The sequence below is a fragment of the Tenrec ecaudatus genome, chromosome 1 (assembly GCF_050624435.1).
Source record: "Tenrec ecaudatus isolate mTenEca1 chromosome 1, mTenEca1.hap1, whole genome shotgun sequence".
Lineage (NCBI taxonomy): Eukaryota > Metazoa > Chordata > Mammalia > Afrosoricida > Tenrecidae > Tenrec > Tenrec ecaudatus.
In genome coordinates this window covers 43,778,976-43,787,946 of record NC_134530.1, presented here as the reverse complement: position 1 = coordinate 43,787,946, position 8,971 = coordinate 43,778,976, and the positions used below count along the sequence as shown (strand labels likewise).

General features: G+C 58.6%; 1 protein-coding gene across 1 annotated transcript; it reads left to right on the top strand.

The window, feature by feature from the left end:
• The first annotated feature begins 5,056 nt into the window (after positions 1-5,056).
• Positions 5,057-8,591, top strand: CAMK2N1 (calcium/calmodulin dependent protein kinase II inhibitor 1). Its single transcript, XM_075551525.1, has 2 exons — positions 5,057-5,842; positions 7,251-8,591. Exons 1-2 carry the CDS (start codon positions 5,677-5,679, stop codon positions 7,319-7,321), a joined length of 237 nt encoding a protein of 78 aa, XP_075407640.1. The 5' UTR covers positions 5,057-5,676; the 3' UTR covers positions 7,322-8,591.
• The last annotated feature ends 380 nt before the right edge of the window (positions 8,592-8,971 follow it).

Here is an 8,971-nt window from a genome sequence, read left to right as displayed (position 1 = left end):
AGCAGTGGCCTCTGTTTTGTAGCTGAGAATTCTGGCTCAGAGAGTAAGGTGGGAGCCTTCAGGTTCATACAGGTAGGAGCGGGGGTTGGACTTGGATCTTCTGATTGTTTCCCCTCAATGAACTCCCCCTTCACTGGGTCTCCTTGGCAGGGCACCATGCTGGTTGTTAGGAGACCTGGGCGCTCAGCCCTGGCCCTGCCTCCAGATGGGCCAGGGCACCATGCTGGTTGTTAGGAGACCTGGGCGCTCAGCCCTGGCCCTGCCTCCAGATGGGCCAGGGCACCATGCTGGTTGTTAGGAGACCTGGGTGCTCAGCCCTGGCCCTGCCTCCAGATGGGCAAGTCGCCTCCCTCATCATACCACAGGAGCAGGCTCTTTCTTTCCTTGCCAGCCTCGCTGCATTTGGGCGGCGTACACGAAGATCCATGCCATCGTGTCCTGGGATGGAGAAGGGCGTACAGCACAGTGCTTGGGGACAGGAGGGGCCTGCGCTCTCTCAGAGGGACCTTGCATAATACCTATCCCAGCTCTCAGAGTCAGGGGGGTGCCTACTCTATCCGGTCTTCCATCTCCGTGCTTAGATACCCAAAGGCATTCTTTTGTCACAAGGAACTCCTGAATGGTACCAGCCGTGAACGTGCACAGCTGCTAACTGAAAGGCTGGAGGTTCACACACACCTAGAAGTCCCTCTGAATAAAGAGCTGGCAATCCACTTCTGAAGCACCAGTCCCGGAAAGCCCTACGGAGCATAGCTCTCCTTTCCCACGTGGAGTCCCCAGGATGACGACCACTCGTCATCAGTGACGTCATTTATGGGAGGTTGTTCCTTGTCTTCTTCTGAAGGGCCTTTGGGGCTCAGGGATCCCCTAGAAGTCGTACGCACGATGTTCTGTGTCTGGAGATGAGAACCATCCCTTTCATCAGACTCTCCAAGGGTTTCTTGGTAGACAAAAGGTTTGAACTCCCCTGGTAGGAGTGCTGGTGACATAGTAGTTACATTACACAGTGGGCTGAAATTCCCAAGGTCTGAAGTTCGGAGACGGAGCTCCCTGCTCTCCTGAAGAGTTGCAGTCTTGGACCCACAAGGGCAGTTCTACCCTGCCACACAGGGTTGCTATGAGTCAGCATCCATCTGATGACAGTGTGTGAGTGGGTACCTCTGGCCTCAGTAGGTGCGCTGTGTCCTGTCCCAGGCGTCCTCAGGGGGGCACTGTTGTCTAGCAGGTGAGAGCTGTATGCCGGCTCTCACTCCACTTCCCTGGCCTGAGTATGACCGCTTGCTTTTGAAATAAGCTCTCCAACTTTATGTTGATTGAAGCCCCTTTATTTGATGGCTAAGGATGCATTGATGGAACCTTCTACTCCGCACAGTTCTGCAGGTGAAATGGGATGGCGGTGGAAGCAGTGGGAACCTTGGGATCAGGAGCCTGAGCTCCACTGACTGGTCCCGGGTGACAGAGGGCAGATGGTACCCTGCGGCGTGCCTGGGCCTCGGGTTCCCCATGTGATGAAGGCTCAGCCTCTCCAGGACTGGCTTTCTAACTGTCCCCTGCAGAGCTCTGGATGGTTTTTGGAAGCCCTTTGGGAGCCACCTGGGAACCCTGGTGGCAAAGTGCTTACACATTGGCCTGCTAGCCACAAAGTCAGAAGTTCGCAACCACTAGCTGTTCTGTGGGAGAAAGACAGGGTTTCCTATCCCCATGAAGAGTTAGTCTCGGAAACCCATAAGAGCCATTCACCCTGCCCTTCAGGGTCTCCGGCAGTGGACATCAGCTTGATGAGTTTGGTTTATTTTATTTTTTAAGCCCATCTGGGGGTTGGGGAGGGGTGCCTAAAGCCCCAACAGATTGCCCTTTGTCTTAAAACAACAATAACAACTTTATTTGGATTCCTTATGAGGTTTTATTTGAAGAATGGGTCTTAGTACTTCTAGAAAGGAAGGAAGAAAAGCGAATACTGCTCCTTGAGTTGGGGCGGGGGAGGGGGATAAGGGGGAACACTGGGTCTGTCATAAACATTTGCACAAACGTTTGCCTGAGTGAATGAAAGGAGGATAAATGAGTGTGTGTATGTGTGTGTCCATGCGCATGCTGTGGGGAGGTGGGGGGCAGAGGGCCCATCTTTGACAGAGGGAGGGCAGGGAATGGGCTGCACCCAGGCTTGCCTCTGGGTGGACAGGGTGGGGGTGTGCTGGGGCTCAGTCCAGACTGGACTGAGTTTGGGTTTCCTGCTGGAAGGCCACAGCCTCCCTGGAGGCGACAATCTGGCTCTCCGTGGCTGTGAACTCCCGGCCACCTTCCTCCCGGCCTTCCCTGCTGACCATCCAGAGTCTGAGCCAACCCAGGCAAGTCTCGCCAAGCCCGGTTTTCCAGCTCTATGGTGGCCTGGCCTGGCCTGTGGGCTGATGGCCCCTACCTGTGGTGGGGGACAGCCAACCGCCACAGCCTTTATCAAGTTTCCTTGCCCTCCCTCCCAATGCGGTTGCCTGTTCTGTGCCTCAGTTTCTCTCTCTGGAATAGGGCAGGGATGAGAACAGAGGAAACTATGGTTCGATGTGAGCAGCCTTCCTGTGTCCTAGCCCACCAGCACTGGACTCTGGAGCCTGTGGGCTGGCTCAGTGACGTCCTCGCCCCAAGCTCCTGCACTGGACCATGTGCTGCCTTTCTGGGCAGCTGGGAGGGCAGCCCTCCCCTGTCTCATCCTGTCCACTCCTCCACATGGACCTGGTTTCTTCCATGCAGTCCTGGGCATCTGGCTCAGAGCCAACCCTGGACTGCCATCCTCAGGGATGAGCCCTAGGGCAGGAAGAAGTAGGTCCCACGGAAAGCCGGACGGTTAAGATGCGGCTGTGGCGCCCTTGGAAGAGGCAAGGGTGCAGGGAAGCCGTATTGGAGAACTTCCATCTGACTTTGGAGGCATCTCACCCTTGTGGAAGTGCTTTTGCGAGCATTCAAGAGTGATGTGGTTCAGTAAGGAGGTGGGCACTGCCTCTGGGGGGGTGGGATGCTGCCATCTGATAGAGAACAAGGCAAAGTAAACCCACAGTGCCTGTGCAGGGACTTCTCACCCTCCGAGTGCCTTTCGGCTGGGGTGATTTCTGTGTGGGTGGGGGGAGGGATGCTACCATAGGTGCTGAGCATATAAACTGCTTAGTTGCTTCATCAGCCAGGAAGGAGGCAGGTGATTGGGAGATGTGGGGGGTGATCCCAGCCTTTCATCCCGCTTCTGGGAATCCCAGCCAGGGGCTGGGAACTCAGGCTGAGGAGAGCATTTGCTTCTGGCTTTCAGGAGCCTGTGACCTTGGGCAAGTCACTTCAACACCCCCCCCCCCCCACTATGCCAGTGAGACAGGGATGCTACAGAAGGCTCCTCTTTCCACCTCAAAAGGCCTTTCTCTTGAGATGAGGTCAGTGGCAGAGGGCAGAGCTTTAGGGTGGGTGGGGGGGTAAGGGGGCGGAGCTCCACAGGAATGTGAGCACCCTTAGTACTGTCTTCTCATTTCCCTGTTAGCTACCCTTGTGGTTTCTCTCCCTGCAGTGGGCCCAGGGTTCACCTCAAAGCAGACACTGTTCCAGCCGGTCTTCGTGAATGGAGACAGGCAGCTTTGCTGATGGAGGAGAGTGAAGGGAGTCCCCAGACCTGCTGCTTCTGCCACTGACTAGCTGAGGGAGGTGAGGCGGCCCCCTGGCCCTCTCTGAGCTTCGGGGTTTCCCATCTGAGAACCAGGGGGTTGGACTAAGTCATCCCTAAGGCAGTGGGAATAAGCAGAAGTGCTCCTGTGCCTGTTAATTAAGTCACACATAGATTGCACATTTAATCCACTCTGGGCCAGGCACTGGGAGTCTGAATTCGCTTTGAGCTTCCCAGTCTCATAAGGTACCTAGCTGTAGTAGACCCCATTTTACAGTCGAGGTTATGGAAATTCAGAGGCGAAATGTGGTTTGCCCAAAGCCGCAGCTCATTTTCTGCATTGTCTCAGCCTTCCCTCCCCCTCCCCTGACGCCTTACACAAGGGGTCCAGGGTCCAGGGCAGCTCTGGGAGGTTATGGCACTGAAAAATAGCCCTTGCCCCTTCCCACCCGCTGCTACCTCTCACCCAGAGTCCTTGATCTGAAGGGAGCATGAACCTGTGGGTACTCATTCACTTTTGATGGAACCCCTTGCTGAGCAGCAGGAGTCAGGTGAGAGCTCACCTGGGAGGGCCTGGCTGTGTTTTCTAGCCCTGCCTCCAACGGCTTGCATGACCTTGGAGAAGGGCTGCTGCTTTCTGGGGCCGACCGGTTGTGCAGCCCCTCAGGGGTGGCAGTCTCCAGGGGGAGAGCAGGTGCTGTTGGCTCTGGGCGAGGGAAGGAGCCCTGCGCACGCACGTCGCCCCCTTGGCGTTACCATCTGCCCGGCAGATGCACCTCTCTAGTCTCAAGGGCTGCTCTACCCCGCCTCCCGGGATGAGGGAGTCCTTTCTCCGGTTCCGAGGCCCCAGTCTCTCCCTAGGGCCCTGGCTGTTGCTGGAAGGGAGATCCCGAGGGGAGAGGGAGACAGGCCCAGTACGTTCCCGTCGGAGGCCGCAGGCGCTGGGAGCCGGGCATCCCCGGCTACCCCGCCCTAGTGAGGCGCTCCCCTCTCCTCCGGGAGGCGGGGCTGCCCCTTCGCTCCCCCGGCCTCCCAGAGGGTCCCTGCCGCCGGGGGAGGGAGCGGGGCCTCGGGGCACTGAGAGTGAAGGCCGAGTGGCCGGGCTCTGAGGGTCTGCAGTGGGGAAGGGGGCTGCGTGGGTGACTGTGGTGAGTGAAGGGGCTCCCCGATTTGCGGCCGGAGAAAGAGGTGGAGGCAGTGACCGCGGGTTGCCCTTTGACCCTGGGTCCTCCCGGGCGAGTGCGCCGTCTGTGGGGGTCCTCCCGCCCCAGCCCAGCTGTGGTCGGGCCGGTGTCCCCCGGCGGAGGGGCGGGGCGCCGGGGCCCGGGGCGGGGCGGGGGCAGGAAGCAGCCGGGCCTGGGAGGCCGGCGCGGCCGTGACGTCGCTCGGCTTCCAGGGATCGCTCCCCGGGGCCGGTCCCTCCTACCGCCCCTCCGCCCCTCCGCCCCGCGGCCCGGCCGGCATTCGGGCTCGCGGCGCGATCGTGCCTGCTCCTCGGCCCCGCGCTCTGCCCCCTCGGCCTCCCGCAGCTCCGCCTGGCTCCCTGCGCTCCCCGCTCTCCAGCCGCCGTGCCCGGCCTCTCTCTCACGGTTTTCCTCCCCGGCTCCCCTCGGGTCCCCCCTCCCTCCCTCCCTCCCGCCGCCCGCTCGCCCGCCCCCTCCCGCTCCGCCCCTCGCCGCCGCCGAGCGCAGCTCGCAGTCTTTGCCGGAGCCCGCGCCGCAGCTGCCGCCGCCGCCCAGCCCGCCGCTCCTCCGTGCGCCCTCGGGCTCAGGCTCGCGGGGACCCGTCCGCCGGCGCCGCTCGCCGCCCAGCGCGCCGAGGATGTGAGTCGTGCCCAGTCGGCTGAGCAGTCACCCGCGCCCAGCCCGAGCGCAGCGCAGCCGCGGGCGCCTCGCCCCTACTGAGCCCCGGCCGGTCGCCGCCGCCGCCGCAGCCCGCGGGCCGTCCCCGGCCGGCCGCCCCCGGCCCCAGCGCCGCTGACCCTGTCCGCCGCGGGCGGGGACGCGGGCGGAGGAGGCGCCGCAGCGGAGCCCCCAGACGCGACCATGTCGGAGGTGCTGCCCTACGGCGACGAGAAGCTGAGCCCCTACGGCGACGGGGGCGACGTGGGCCAGATCTTCTCGTGCCGCCTGCAGGACACCAACAACTTCTTCAGCGCCGGGCAGAACAAGCGGCCGCCCAAGCTGGGCCAGATTGGCCGGAGCAAGCGGGGTGAGTTCGCCGCCTTTCCTCGACACCCCCTCTCCCTCTCGGGGCGCTGTGGCCCGGAGCAGGCTGCTGGGGGTCTCCCAGCTCGGAGCCTTGTTCCGACCCGAAGACATCCCCCTCCCCCCGCCGGATGGGGGACCCCGCACTGCGGGTCCAGCTCCCGCCAGCCGAGGGAACCCCTCCCCCATCCCAGTAGAGCTGGCGGTCCCCCCCGGGGTCACCGTGGGGGCGTGTCGGTTCCTAGCTGCAGCGGCGGGGGTGGGTGGAATGCTGGAGGGTGACACCTGGGTCACCTCCGCCCCCCAGCTAAAGTTTTTTTTTTTAATTTGTTTCCTCGCCCCCTTTTGCGCAGTGTAGACGCAGCTGCGCTCGCTCTGCACCCTGGGGGGAGGTGTCCCCGGACTCCCCGAGGACAGGGGAGCAGGGGGAGGACCCCATTCATGTGGGGAAGGCAGAGGCGCTCCCTCTGTGCGCTTCCTTGTGACTTGGCGGAGCTAGGGAGTGACCAGGCCTGGGCGCTCTTTGCGGGAGCTGGGAAAGCCTGGAGGGAAAGCTACCGGGGCTCCGCGGGAAGCTCAGACAATGCGCGTTCCTGTGGCCGCCTGCCCGCTGGGGGAGACGGAGGCGAGACGGAGGCCTGGGACAGGGGGATGGGGCACTGGGGACGGAGACAAAGCGTCAGCTGGAGCTGGAGAGGGAGACAGCAGTGAGTCTGAGCAGGATGGAAAGGCCGCTAAGACAATGAGAGCAGGTGACACCCCTAGGCAGATAGACCCAGAGATGTGGACAGGGGACCAACCAGGTGGGGGTGGGGTGGGAAGAGCACCGAGAATGATGGAGGGAGGACCAAGAAAGGCAAGGCCAGGTAGAGAGGATGAGAGAACAGAGCAAGTGTCCTGGCGAGAGGAGGCTCCAACCTCAGGAGCAGCTTAGAGAGCTGGGAGGCCCAGTCTGTTGGCGGGAGGCCCCAGGAGGGTGCCCACTGGCGAGGCCGAGTCCTCTACGGGGCCTGGGCCGTGTGCCGTGGGAATTGGCCACCCGTGCCTCCCGCGGGGTAACCCTGGAAGTACCAACCCTTGAGGCTTCGACTCCCCCTCGTCTCCACCCTCTCTGCCTTGGCGCCTTCTGCTAAATATATGCTTCCCTCGGGGACAGGGCAGGTTTGCCCCTTCTGCATGCTTTTGGAGCTGGGACTAGGGTGCAGGCTGGGGGTGGGTGGGGGCGGGATGGGTATTTCATGGGGGAGAGAGGAGAGACCCTAGGGAGATACTGGGGAGGATGAGACTGCTTTAGCTCTGGGGAGCCCCTTCCCTTCCTCCCAACCCCCTTGCTGGCTGGGCGTAACCATTTGACTGGGGACCCCTGGCGAGGCCCAAGCTTGCTCACCTCTCCTCCCCTTTTTCATTTACAGTTGTTATTGAAGATGATAGGATTGATGACGTGCTGAAAAATATGACAGACAAGGCACCTCCGGGTGTCTAACTCACCCCAAAGACAATGAGTTAAGGGGGAGAATCAGAATAAGAACGGCGAAAGCAGTTATTTGGAAAAAAAGAGAGAGAGAGAGAGAAAGAGAGAGAGCTTGAAAAGAGAAAGCGCTTGGAAATTCCTTACTAGCTTGCTACCCACGATGAAATCAACAACCTGTATCTCCTGTCAGGCCCGGAGTCAGATGAGGCTGAAAAGGAAGAGGAGGAGGAGGAGGAGGGTCTCGGCTCCTCTGCAGAAATAAAAAAAATTTAAGAAAAGGAAATAACATTAAAAAAATTAAAAGATCACTACATATACACATATAAAGAAATTTAAACCCGAGAAGTCTCCGTTGCAGCTATTTGTTGAAATTAACACCCATTTCTTTTCTATAAACCGTGATGATTACTCAGAGGTCCATCTGGATCTGGACCTCTTAAATAATGCCCCCCCCCGGGGGGTGTAGTTTGAGGTATTGGCATTCTTCAATGATCTGGCTGCTCCCGATGTTTACATCATTTAATCTTTCTGCACTTGGATGTGAAATGCTGTCCAGTTGACTTTTTTTATGTTGTTAGATGTACAAAATAAACCTGAAAATGATCTCTCTCAATGTAATATCGGTCCTCTTTGGAGGTTACCAGGTATACAACAAGATGGGAACTTTTCTAAAGACTGGCTGCGCAGAAAAGAGCCTTTTTTTTTCATTTTCAAAAGAATTGTAAAGCTTGTGTTTCTTTGTTGCTGCAAGCTATTTGCCCAAGTTAATGCAAATGGACACATTTTCTATGTCAAAACACACACAACCCCAGAAAAAAAATGCTTGAGCTTTTTCTAACCCCCGTGCGGTCTGTTGTGTGAGCAGCCTGTTCCTTCCTCTAATAGTGTGTCAGTTTATTCTCTTTAATGGACTGTAAAAAACGTCATCACAAGAGTGCCAAATCTCTGGAAATGCCAAACGGCATTTTGGTTTCTTTTCCCTGTGCTCTGAGTCCGTGTACAGGAATGCTTGGACTGTCCTTTCTGTTATTTATAGGGTTTCTCTTAAGGCGCACCAGCTGCCTGTTTTGCATGGTATTTGCAAAAATGCCTCTTGCGTGAGGAAATCTTTTATTATTTATTTTTGTTTGTTTGTTTGTTTGCAACTTTGGATCTCAAGAGGTTTCCCTTTCCTTCCGAGCCCTGTTCCCTCTTTTCTGAATTCAATCTTCTGTATGTTGCCCCCTTAATCAGCACAGAGGGCTATTTCTCCAATGTACAATAAAAGAATTGTTCCTGTCTCTCTCCTCTTTTCTTCTATTTTGGGTCCAGGGACTTGCTGTTTGTCTGTCAATGGCCAAAAGGACAGAGGGAATGGAGTGGGGTGGGGGTGCAGTGGGGGGTTTTGGTCTGTGAGACAGAAAGTCCCAGTGGAGGGCACTGTGGGCTGGGCTGGGGAGGGGGTGGGACGTGGAGGGCACTGTGGGCTGGGCTCAGGGAGTGGGACGTGGAGGGCACTGTGGGCTGGGCTCAGGGAGTGGGACGTGGAGGGCACTGTGGGCTGGGCTCGGGGTGGGACGGTCAGGTGATTGTCAAGGCCATCCCTGAAGGGCCATTTCATGCCAAGTTGGGTTTGCTCCTGAGCTCCTCACTTCTCTGAGGTTTCTGCCATCCTCCTGAGGG

What these genes read in the sequence shown, in the direction of transcription:
- CAMK2N1 (XM_075551525.1), top strand. Translation starts at nt 5,677, where the DNA reads ATGTCGGAGGTGCTGCCCTACGGCGACGAGAAGCTGAGCCCCTACGGC. An exon ending in GATTGGCCGGAGCAAGCGGG is followed by an intron (nt 5,843 to 7,250) that starts GTGAGTTCGCCG and finishes TTTCATTTACAG; the next exon opens with TTGTTATTGAAGATGATAGG.